The sequence below is a fragment of the Hippocampus comes genome, unplaced genomic scaffold, assembly GCF_001891065.2.
Source record: "Hippocampus comes isolate QL1 unplaced genomic scaffold, H_comes_QL1_v1.1 scaffold112, whole genome shotgun sequence".
Classification (NCBI taxonomy): Eukaryota; Metazoa; Chordata; class Actinopteri; order Syngnathiformes; family Syngnathidae; genus Hippocampus; species Hippocampus comes.
In genome coordinates this window covers 3,005,281-3,018,172 of record NW_017805841.1, presented here as the reverse complement: position 1 = coordinate 3,018,172, position 12,892 = coordinate 3,005,281, and the positions used below count along the sequence as shown (strand labels likewise).

The 12,892-nt window shown below is 43.3% G+C and overlaps 1 protein-coding gene across 2 annotated transcripts in view; it reads right to left on the bottom strand.

Annotated features, from left to right (window-relative positions):
* Positions 1-12,892, bottom strand: part of frmd4a (FERM domain containing 4A) — a 133,909-nt gene that overhangs the window by 102,823 nt on the left and 18,194 nt on the right. The window contains exon 1 of one of the 2 annotated variants that reach the window (XM_019888290.1): positions 11,486-11,808. The exons of the other annotated variant lie outside the window; for it this stretch is intronic. Within the exon in view, the coding sequence (XP_019743849.1) occupies positions 11,486-11,518 (33 nt within the window). The 5' untranslated portion in view covers positions 11,519-11,808. Of the gene's footprint in view, positions 1-11,485; positions 11,809-12,892 lie in introns of those variants that run through there. 2 annotated transcript variants of the gene reach the window in all.

The following is a 12,892-nucleotide window of genomic DNA, read 5'->3' as shown; positions in this document are numbered from 1 at the left end:
CGCTTGTTAGAGCTCAAGGTCCCCCGTCATTGGCTCCATACATCAGACAGGACAAGGCGAGGAGGCCACATTGCGCCTGACAGATGGGTATCTTTCGCCGTTAGCAGTTCTTCCTTCTCCATTCTTTCATTAAAAGTGCTCGTTTGAGACGCAAGCCGACGGAAGTGCTGGTGTTTGAGTGTGGCAAATCTTGGCAAGTCATAGTGAAACACATCATTGGGCGCCCTCTGGTGGCATGGCAAGGTAGTATAAGACGCACAGCCAAAATGTGCACCAAATTTCAATTGACGAGGTTTCATGTTTGTAAACAAGAGGCACCAAGATACTGTGACAATTTGTGTTTGTCGTTGCGAATCCAGATGCACCACCAGAGGTTTCAGTGTTATTGATTTGCTTAAAAAAAATCAAAATGTTTTATGTGTGAAATGTTTTTTTTTTGTGTTCTTTTAATAACTAGCCTGCCAGCTGTCAGGCTATCCATTTCAGTGTCATAAGAGCATGTTTGTGCCATGAATCCAAGCAACACCAAAGTAAATTAATTAGCCAGTCCCTCAATTATCATGTTAAATATGTTGGATTTTTTTTTAATCGAAAATGTGATTCACGTACAGCGTTCTGTCTCCCTTCCAAGCAATTTAGGTAAACATCAACTTTTCGACTGACACCTCACACATTCAAATTACGGCAGTAGAGAAGATGGCTGAAGTCATCATTTAAGCCATTTGCTCTGTTTCCCCAATCAGTCCGTGTCGTTCAAATGACATGTAAGAATTTTTACCCTCGGAGCTTTTGCCATCTGGAAGTCCATGTACAACTCTGGGTGAGTTCTTACTCAGAGCCAAGGATGCAAAAAATGTGGACAGCTGAGCTTCTATGTTTGTTATGTTTGAGTCAATTTTGAGAAAATCTGATCCAAAAATAACAATTTCCTGTGTTGAGCAGTATAAAGTACTTCACCATGATGACGTGAGGATTATGGAAAAACTATAACACTAAATTCTTTGAAAGCATGTGTCGGGATCAGGAAGGGACTGATGAAGCACAGCTACAGGAGTCTGTTTCATTTTGCATTTGGGGGCTCTGATTCTTTTGGGATAATGTTCAGGATCTACAGAACAATTTCGAGTACTCCAATCTACAATGTTTGGTGAGCTACTGAATGTCTGTGTCATTTTGGACATTGTAAAGCCAAATTAGAGAAAGTGTCAGCTCAAGTCAGCACTCTCTATAAACAAAGTAGTCGAATACAAACCCTAGATTAGAAGCCAAACAACAGCAGCTGTTGCCGGAAAACAGATTCATTCGTACAAACACCTCCAGACATATATTAATGGCCTGAACCGCAACGGCAGATGTGCACATCTGCTCGGACCGAAAAAATACCCCCGAGTATGCGCACGTAGGCATTCACACACGGGGTGAGATATAAAGCTGACGCATGTCCTATTTAATTGCTGTAACAAGCTGAGCATCGTGGGGTCGGCGAGACACATATGTTCACGTGAGTATTCCCTGGAGGACGGTGAGCATCAATCTATCAAGTGCGATTTCATATTTCTATTTAATTCGGTGAGGTGTGTAGAGTGTGCACATGGGAGAAGTGTGATAATTAGACACTTGGCAACCACCGCATGCCGTCCGTAGCTAAACGCCTCCACAGGAGAGGTCAAATAAAACAAACAGTACTCGGTACACTTTGGTGCTGATGCCAGAATATCGAGCTTGGAATGATTCCAAATGAGAGTGTTGGGTATCTTGAACTCAATTTGATCATGTGTAAACATTTGAATGCATATGTCCATCTCGTTTGAAGCCTCATACTGTCAAATGTGAATTATTCAAAAGGTTGGAGTCGAAATTAAGTTCAACTGCAAAGGTTACCATTTTAGAATTTTAGGGTCATGCTGAAATTTCAATATTTCTAACTTTTTGAGAGCTCCACATGACATCGGATCCACATTTTATGATGCATGTACCACGTTAAAGAGGAATCTAAAATGCTCACTTCTGCTTTTGGTGTCATGGACTCTTGCTTCCAAAAAGTCCATCTTGTCTTCAAAATATTCTCCTCTCTGGAGTCCAATGGTGCAGATTTATTTCCCTTTCATCTCAGCAACTTCGTCATCTCTCATTCTATTAGTCCCGGCTCCCTATCTCTCCATCTGTCTATCCGTCCATTTTTTTTTTCCAGCTGCTCTGAACCTGCAAGCGAGCGGAAATACTGAAAAGCCGTCTGGTGGCTGAATTTGGTCCCGGCCGTCTGTGCACGTGGCACGTTCTCCCAGTATATTACGCATGCAAATTGAACAAAACGCCTGCGAACACAATACGCATTTGACGTCTCCGTCTCCTTGAGCATGGTAATCATCAAATCGACATTAGTGCACTGGGGCATAATAAGGACGCCGGTCCATTATCTATAACACATACAGATTGGTAGTGTAAAAACTGCACATGCTTTGGAGCGAAGTGGTGCCTTAGGAAGACAAAGCGTCAACACATTTAATGACTCTATAAAGACCGCAAAATGATGTTGGTTTGGGAAAGTAATTGCTTGCTATTCTCAGTGTTAATATAGTAAATTACTGTGCTGTAAAATTAAAAACATCTGGAAACATACAAAAATATTGGGAAGTTAACCACTGTCGAACATAAAACCGCTCAGTCAAGATGTATTACTTGAGCATCCAGTGGGGCTTTGGCTTATGAGTTTCAAGATACAAGCTGTCGCCGATTTTTTATTTTTTTTTTGCTTTGACTTAGGAGCAAAAAAATGTCAGATTCGAACGCAATATGGGAACTGCGAACTCAGTTCACTCCACAACAATCAGCAGTTAGGCACATAATGAACAATTCTTCAAAACAGAGGTGCCAAGCTGTTTCTTGTCACTCCCACGAAAAGCTGTCTGTCAAATCAAACATAAAACAAAGACAATAACAACTTGTGGATTCAAAACAACCGCATAACTTTACCTTAAAAAAATGTCTGCTGGGTTAATTAATACTACGATTCAAAACGCCATGGACGGGCTAATGAATGGCACCGATAGTCGTGGTGTTATAATCCTTTAAACAATGGACATTTGAACAAAAATGGAGCAACAAATGTAGAGAGACAATATAAGAATACTCACGGGGATGTTTTCTTGGTCCTCTGCAAAAAAAAGCACAATTACCGCAGCTTGCAGCTAAGCGGACCATCTCAATGTCTCTATGTATATCTGTATGCAGTTCATCGATGGCAGAGGTGCACCGCTTTATTTTTTCCGTCTCTCTTTAATTACTGTAGGCAATTATCAATTAAGAATAATTGACTAATGGATTTTTATGACCTAAAATACTATAGAGTGCTGTTTTTTGCGATTAAAAACACATTGCAAAAACACATCGTTTTTTTGGGGGGGGGGGGGGGGCACTAGAATAGATTAAGAGTATTTCCATTCATTTCAGTGGCAAAAAGAAAAGTGTTTTGAGTTCCGAATATGGTCATGGAACTTATCAAACCTGCAAGTCAAAGCACCACTATACTTCATTGACACCAATTCCGATTTAGACAGGGCTTTGGTACCATCTTGTGGCATCTTAAGGCATTTCACAAAGACCCACGAATATGTGGCGGCTAACTCTACAGTGCAATATGGCGAATAAGAAAATTGACTCTAAATATTAAGACATCGGATAGACTTCCTTGAAACTCTCCATTTTGTTCTTGTTCCTTCTTTTCCTGTTCCGTTGTTTGGAATGGCTAGCATCCTCTTCGCAGCTGTTTTCCGTCCTCGGTTGTCTAGTAAAGAGACAGCCCGTGGGATCTCCACCCCCAAAATGGACCCAGGCCCGGGAAACATGTTGTGGTTGCAACACTGCCAATTACCCTCGACGGAGCACCAGGGCCAGAGAGCGGGAAAACGGCAGCGTGGAGACTGAACCTTACTGAATTGTCTTTGCAATACACCTCCAGGCTGTGATTGGAATTGTGGGGGAGCCAGAGGACTGGAACGCCACGCATTCAGCTGGAGACCAACTGAGAGTGCAGTTGTTGCCATTGTTACGGATGTATTTCCAAATTGGGTTTCACAAAACGTGTAGTTCTTTTGTTCCTCCGCTTCTCGGTCTTTGCCTTCCTGTCTCGGTACCCCTCGGGACAGCGTTGACATCAGTCCACTTCACGGTTAGCCAATCAATCTTTAGCGGGCCGCCCAATAGCTGCTGCCAGCTCCCGAGCCCGAGAGGGAAGACAAATGGCCAGAAGTAGGAGGGAGGCCAGGAAGAAGCTTCTAATGGCACGGTTATTTGAAAATAGCAGAAGAAAAACGACAGAGCAAGAGAAAATTTATGATGAGGTTCGAGGAATCTCCTGTTTCCTATGAGGGTTGATGTAAATATGAACATCGTTTTGATGGGGTGATGTATGATATCCTTTCAAAGCAGGGGTCACCATCCATGGTAGGGGCGACATTCGTAATCCTCGGATCGTTCATCAAAGTCTCTGCGCGTGTGTGCATGTGTGCGTGAGCAACTCCCAGTAATGGCAAGTGTAATTGCCACTCAGCTCTTGTAAAATTCAGATCTGAGCAAGGACTAATGGATCTTTGCTCCGGCATAAACATTTACGAGTGTTTTAAAAGAATTCATGGAAAGTTAATGGTTTTAGCATATCTGGCCAATCAAGAATCAAATTACAGAGATGCTTTGAGGTACGAATACAACTGGTTCAGTGACCATCATTCAAAAGACTCGTATTTCCCATCAACGTTCCTCATTGAAATGAATGGAAATGCCATTAAACTATTTCAGCAATCTGTTCCTGCAGACTCTATACTATTATTGTAATTTATTTAAAAAAAACATAGCTATGACAGGGCGATACGGTAGTCGACTGGTTAGCATGTCTGCCTCACAGTGCTGAGGTGCAGGGTTTGATTCCGGCTCTGGCCTTCCTGTGTGGAGTTTGCATGTCGTCCCCATGCCTGCGTGGGTTTTCTCTGGGTACTCCGGTTTCCTCCCACATTCACAACTCCTCACTTATTGTCATTCTGCCTGTGTTGCCCCACTATTTGTGTTCAAATATAAATTGTTTAAATATCCGTTGCTTTGCATTATTTGTTGAAATTAGGCTTAACATACTTTATTGAGGCAAAGCTATGCGGGTGTTTTAAATAAACGTTGAACTGTTTAGTTGACCATACACTGCGAGTGGTAACCATTCAGAGCTTGTACAGCTCACACATTTTTGCTCTGGGGTCACTCATATCTCAAGTCACCACTGCATCTAAATTACCTCAACTGGTAATTTATGAGAATGACTAAGTATTTACAGAAATTAAATTACCCTCGCATCATTCGGTTCGTTCTAGCAAAGCCTGCAACATGACGGTCGAGTGATGAAGCGGAAAATCTGCTCCGGGTGTTTCCATGACAACTCCTAACATTAAGTGAATTGCCGGCTCGCTTCCTTGGCCACTCGATTTCGCTTTGATTGATCATATCACACGGGCCTCTTCAAGGGGACAAGAGCACATTTGACACGCTTGACACAGCGGGACTTACAGGCACTGCGGATGCACGTCGCTTGCCTAGATGGCATGTGTGCCCTTCACGCGGCGATGGCGGAGAGGTAATGTTTGAAACGGGCATCACTGTACAACCATCACGGTTTCCCCGCTGACATCACTCAGACACACCCTCTCATTACTGTAAGTATCTGGATAAAAACATAACAAGAGCTTCTTAAGTACACAGGGCCCCAACATAAATAGCAAAAATGTGAGTAAGATACACCACACCTACATTTTTTTTCATAAATGTCTATGTTGACAGTTTAGACCCTAAATATACCCCAAACTATGATGAAAAAACACTTAATGTTAAACTAACCTTTGTCTCACAAAATTGCACCTAAAAATAAACGGATTTTTTTCAACAACCAAAAAAGGGAGGAAGTGTGAGGTCTCTGACGTGTATGTGGTGCCTCACAACCAGTAAAAATATAAATCCTGTTTTCCTATCAGCCGTAAAACATAAATTATGAATGTAATTATTACTATTATGATTATGTTTTTTCTTTAGAGAAAAGCTCTTGTAAATCGTGACAGTGACAGTGATCTACTGACATTTTTTTTTTGTTTTTTTTTTTTAAATGTCTCTTACGGGTCCAAACACCAGACACCGTCCCTCTGCCATTTCCTTTGGCCCTTGAACGCTGCTGTTGTGGTGCTGAATATGTATGTGCTCTGCCAAAGGCACTCCCACCTTGTCCAGCTGATCCAAACCCCCTTCACCTCTGCCTTTCCCTCTTAATTATTCTCATCCGAGTAGCGAGGCGTTTGGCTGCAGGGATGCGGGTTCTGGTCACTTCCCTTTTGGCTGACTTAAGGCGCTCTGAGTCCCCGGTCTGAGTTTAGTCATCCTGACAGCCGCCCGGCCTGCTAATGAATGCTGTGCATGTGGGGTTTCAGAGACGGGCGCGACTGCTAAGCAGCATTTGTACGCACACTGGAAAATCCAATCAATGCAAAATCTGTATAATGTAACACATGTACACGTTCACGGAGCATTCCATACTTGTCAGCCAGAGACAACTGCTTTCAACACGACAGGGCTTGGAGAGAGTGTCAGGAGGTTAACTTCACATCCCTTCACTCCGCAGGCTTTGCGGCATTCCCTCCCATAAAGGGGTAAGTCTGCTTCAATTACGGATCCTACCGCTGAAGGCAGAAAACGGTCGGCTTCCCAATTCCTCCCTGATCTTGTTTATACAAATTGTGGGAATTCATTGTATTCAAAGACAAACGTCCTGCATAACGATGTGTGTGTGTGTGTGTGTGTGTGTGTGTGTGTGTGTGTGTGTGTGTGTGTGTGTGTGTGTGTGTATGTATGTATATATATATATATATATAATTTTTTTTTCAGTTTGCACTTGCCACCATTTCCATGATGCAGCCATCTGTCACAGGAGGCACAAGAGGGAGCAAGCGAGCGTATAAATGACAGCAGTTGGAGAGTGATGGAGTGCACTGGTGGGCGCTGATGATTAGACAGATAACGCATCGACAGGGTTAATCTCTTGATAACTACTCCATATTGATTGAGCAAGGAGGGGAGTGTTAACAATGCACTCAGGTGCGCGCGCGTACACACACACACACACACACACACACACACACACACACACACACACACTAATACACTTTAGAGTGTCACACATTTGTTCAAGTGGAAGATTCAATTACTGTGTTCCTTGTGCTACTCTACTGACCTATATGCATATATTACATGCCGTGAGTGTGTTCTGCACTATTTGAACAGGCCTGTATGGAGCATTCCTTCCAAGCTAAGAGTTGGTCCCAGGAGATTCTTGGTTCAGACCGGTCCACAGTACACATTTAGCAATGTTTATAACTAAAGCTTTTCGGCAGATATTATTGTTTGTCATAGTAAAAATAAGCCTTGACTAAATGTTTATACTGTGTCACTTGATGGTTTAAAAAAAACGCATCATACATTGGTCCCTAGAGATATAAGATGAATTTATTGCATGGCCATGTTCGTAAATCAAAACACTTGTAGTTCAAATCAGTCTTCCTCATTGAAATGAATGAAAGTGCATTCAATCGGTTTCTTCACCTTAAAAAAAACAAAAATAAATTCGTTTGGTGTTTGTTTTTTTTTTTTTTGAATGAAAATTGCACTCAACAATTTTGTATCGTTCACAAAGCCACAGTAATAACATTTGCTCTCCACATCACCTGCCAAATGGAAAATTCTAGCACAAAACACGATTGCACCGTATGTATGTATTGCCCTTCCTTGTCCTTCTTCTGTGGGGTCTCTTAGCAGTTTGAAAACCAGTTTAATGGTGCATTAGCACCATCAACTGATACTGCCATTGCACTGCAATTAATTCCAATGTGGGGAAATTAATTTGAGATGCAAGTAAATTACGTGACAAGCTTGATAACAGAACAAATTCAACTCAGAAGTCAAGGTCGCCATGTATTGATTAATAGGAGAACAGTGAAATGTTCGTTTCCTCCCCGGCTTCAGATGATTACTCACACAGAGCGAGAGCTGAAGCCCGCACCTCTGTGAGTTTGCATCTATTTTAACTCGAGTGGTTTCTGACACCACTGTCACCGCTGGCCACTGGACACCTTCCAAGATAGTGTGCGACGGTCAGCCGAAAAATAAACTGCAATATTTCATCTGAAAGAACACCAAGAAACAACAATGCAACCACAAAAGAGATATGTAAGCAAAGGAACTTCTTTCACAGTTTTTCATTGTCCGGCTTTTTTCTGTTCAACACAACTCCAGCCAGCACACCGCACAAATGCCCCTTTTTATTTGATCTCCCTGCTTCACTGCACATGACTGTCACCAGAAATAAAATAACACAACACAAGAGAGATACTGAGTAGCAGGACGATTTGAGTACATCTCGTAGAAAGCCTGCGCAGCACAAATTTTTCGTTTTAGAGGTCAGCGGATTATGGGGGGGTAGGTTTTTTTTTCCCCCCTTCGGTTTTGGAGTTATCTTTGGACTAAAGTGGTCTTTTGTGGTTCCCTAAAGGAAAAACCTCAATGGATAAGACCTGAAAAGAACAGTTTTAGTACTGTATTATCTCTGTCAGTGGCCGTGGGGCATTTCTTCGCTTTTTTCTCATCATTTTTCTGGACAACGCTTAGTTATGTCCGTCACACATAGAATACACTAAAAGCTTTCTTTCCAAGTTTTCCCTTATTTTTCATTGTCACTCTTCCAGCATCTATTTTCTATTCCACTTGTCCTCATTCAGGTGATTGCAGGAGCCGTTTCTAGTTGATTTCGGCTGAACGGTGGGGTACACCTTGAACTGATTGCCAGTTAATCAGAGGGCACATAGAGACGAAAAACCGTTCACACTCACATTCACACCTTTGGTAGTTTATATTAGTCATCTAGAATCCAACACTTTAATGCCACCGACGTAATTTTTTTGACGGGTAGGCATGGAAGACTGTCTTGTTCTGCTTGCCTGTCAAATTCAAGTTTTTAAGACACTTACAGATCCCTGTTGGTGCTGGAAATGCATCAATTTGAATTCAAGATCAGCACAGCTTGCAAAGCTTTGAAGATAAAGATTAGGGGGTGAATCTTGGCTTGTCACTTTGATCATGAGTGAGAGAACTGACGGCACGTTGCAAGTTGCACAAGTATGGCACGTCATATGTTTATGGATAAAGAGTATAACAGCATATGTGTTGTGGTAGGTAGTAGGCCGTGTCTGTCGCTAAAAAAAGTCTGTGAAGATTTTACAAAAAACGGATTTCCCTCTCTATTTTTTTTTCAATCTTGCAGCTGGTTAAATAAAAAGGCAAGCAGGAGACACAATCTGCCCGCACTTCATTCCTCCTTTTATCACAGAGAGGTGTTAAACTTTAAGTGTGGCGCCTTCCGAGTTTCGTCACGCTGTGATTCTTTCAAATACAGTAAATCTCAGAGTCGCTTTGATTCCAAAGCAGGGAGATCCACCAATTCTACCACGGGGCATCAGAAGCTAAATGTGTCTGATGAAGATAAACTGAGAGAATCAAAAAAGGTCATTTCATCACTGATGGTTATTAGCGTTGCTCTTGGGTAAATCTGGCCGGTGTGAGACAGCATTTATTTAGCGGCTCATTTTGAATCTCCGCCATGCCTTTGAAGCACAGACTCTCTCCGAAAAGCCCTATGAAGCCCCTCTTTTGGACAAGATCACGGGAGTCATACGCAATTAACAGTTAGCTCCATACATATTAAGTGCCAAATACACTGCGAGGGGTTGAGGAGTCAAGATGGAAGGGCGAGGTCTATTAATGAGAGAGATAGAGTGAAAAATAATTGCAGGCAAGACCCCCACTACGCACAAACTCGCCAGCACTGTATTTCTACAACCCTCTACTCTTAAATTTGGATGAAAAATCAAGATTCACTTCGTTCACAAACATTCGCACAACTTGGGGCTCCCAACACATTTACTTTGAGGCAAATGGCAAGTCCAACTTTGGTTACCATGACAACCTTCGCTGACTGCCTCTTGGGAATTTGCTGGAGAGATCCACCCCATGGTTACATTTTCACTCAATGGAAAGATCTGGCCTGCTGTTATGCGGACATTCGCCAGCCTACTTTTACGCACGTACTCAATGTAAGATCAAGTCCGCTGTTGTTAATACACCTGTTAGCGAGATGCAGCTTGCCGTCACACACATGCAATCACTGGAATGATCCGGGCCACTGTTACACACACACTTACTAGTAACCAATCCACCACTATTACGCATGCGATCGCTGGCGAGATCTAGGATGCTGTTCCACACAGGCTAGATGACATGTTATTAAGACACAGGATGGGAAATGATTTTCAATTGCGAAAACACTTTCCTTTAAAGATTAATTCGTAAAGGGCAGCAGATGCGGCACATAGGTCTTCCGAGTGGCCGACTTGCTTTAAGGTTGCCCTCTTGCGAAAATGTATGTAAGGTGTCACGTGTGCTGTTGGAAGAGGAGGTTGAATTCGGTATATATTTTTGGGTTTGTCTCGGTCTGCACCGGTGGCGTTATGCCTAAATTGAGGAGGAAAGGAGGCTTTGTGGCAGACCGAGAAGTAGAAGAAAAAGCAGCTGAAACAGACAGACAACTAGTTCATTCTGCAAATGTTGATGCAGCGCTATAGCGCATTTCATTCTGTGCTGTTAGCCCCTCGGTTTTAAATAAGCAGAAGGTTTAGCCACTCATACCCGCTTTCTTTGAAAATGCAATTGTGCCTTTATAAATATTAATACAGGGCATCATATATCGGGGTGCACACAATAGAATGCATACCCAGCATAAAATCCCCACTGGAATAAACAGGCCTTCATCTCACATCTCATCTGGGAAGGAGACGGGGCTCTCGCGGTCCATTAAGGTCCCCACAATCGCATTGGGTGTCAGGCTCAGGCAGGCTCATGCGACACACAAATAATCAAGTGTGTTCTCACACAAGCACACTTTCACTCAACACGCAAACATACACACCATTTCCATGTGCCAGTTGCCTTTTGTGTTGTCTGAGAGCGGAGTACTTTTATAGACAAACTAAAAGGACCAAGTGCAAAGCGCAAACACAAAGGACGGTATGTGACAAGAACAAGTTCCTCTTGCACCTCTTGCTCTGCTTCTCTGGTCCGAATCAAAAGGCCACAGTGGTTTTGTACTGAGAGGAGATTGGCACCACTCGAACACACTGACTCATTCTTCCAAAGCCGGAATGACATATACACAAACACACCCTCACAGCTTGCCTCATTCTTTTTCAACATTTTCACAAAAACATAACCCAAGCATAAAGACGCAAGTTGGCTGGAAAAGTTCTCCGCATCATGGAGCCATTCATTCATTTCTTCGGCTCAGCATCCTCTCCTCCTTACGTGACATCTTGGCGATGGTAGTTTTGAGAAACTCAGCATCCCCATGGTAACCTACCCGCGTCCTCATCGGCGACAGCAGCCCCTCCATGACGGATTGGCTCGGTTCCGGTGGACTCGCTTCCCTCAGCGGTGTCGGCGGAATTATCCCCGGTCCGCAAATAGATCCTGTTAGAAACGCTGTCTCATCCTCAGAGCGAACATCTCCTCCCTACCCACACACAGTGCACTGATAGTGTGTGGCGTGTGAATGTGTGTATGTTGTGTGGGGGGCACTGTGTCACACACACATTCACGGACACACTTGCATCTGGGAGCAGGAGGAGAGAGGGCAGTGCCAAAGTCCTGGTGCTTCTCCTCCCACCAACCTGTCAATGAATTCAGCCTACAACGTCCAGTTTGCTCTCCTTCGCTCTCTCTCTCTCTCTCTCTCTCTCTCTCTCTCTCTCTCTCTCTCTCTCTCTCTCGCTCCCCCTTTTTGGCTACCTCTCTCTGTTTCTCTTCTCTCACCTGCCTCCAGCTACATTTGTTCCCTTCAACGTGGCGAATGATTGCAGGTCTTTTTTCTTTCTTTTTTTTTTTCTTAATGGCACAGCCCCCCTGGATCTGTTACTGTCCTCTTGCTCGCTGGCAGCTCCCACCCAACCACAGAAAGGTGGTGTGTGTGTGTATATGTGTGTGTTTAGGGGGTTGAGGTGGGGTGTGGAAAATGGTGTGTGTGTGTGTGTGTGTGTGTGTGTGTGTGTGTGTGTGTGTTTGTGTGTGTGTGTGTGTGTGTGTGTGTGTGTGTGTGTGTGTGTGTGTGTGTGTGTGTGTGTGTGTGTGTGAGAAAGAGGTGGTGGAGGAAAGCACAGGGGAACAGAAGAGAGAGAGGACACTCTCAGGGCGAGTATTGTCCCTTCGGACAATAGTGGCTCTTAATCGCCTAGCAACCTGATCAGTTTCCTTTCTCTTAATAGACAAGAGCATGAGTCACTTGCCCAAAACCACAAACCTTGTTTTTCACGCACACAGCTATTCTCACACGGCCTCCAGCTGTAGGCAATTATGATACATGACAGTGGACCATTTTGAGGTATTTTCCGTAGAGTGATTATTTCTCTATACCATAGGAAGGTACACACATTTTGATATTCAGGCCTAATTCGAGAAGATGTGGATGACGAGGTGTCAATCATTGCCGTCACGCTCACCTGGTATCTTGGGTTTAAGGAGCTTTCTTTCCACTTCTGAAAAATGAAATAAATGCCTGTCCCTCGTTTGCCAACAATTGGACCCAAGGCAAAGAGAAGCAAAGCGAGGGCTTCAGAGAGAATTCAGGAGTGATGTGGAATTAGCAACATTCCTGCATAACAGGTAAGTTTATCACCTCTCAGTTTTTTATGATTAGCTTATTATGATTAGTCCTTTCATGCACGGGACAGCACATATTTGTTGTGAACTGTGCTCAGGTGACATTTCAAAC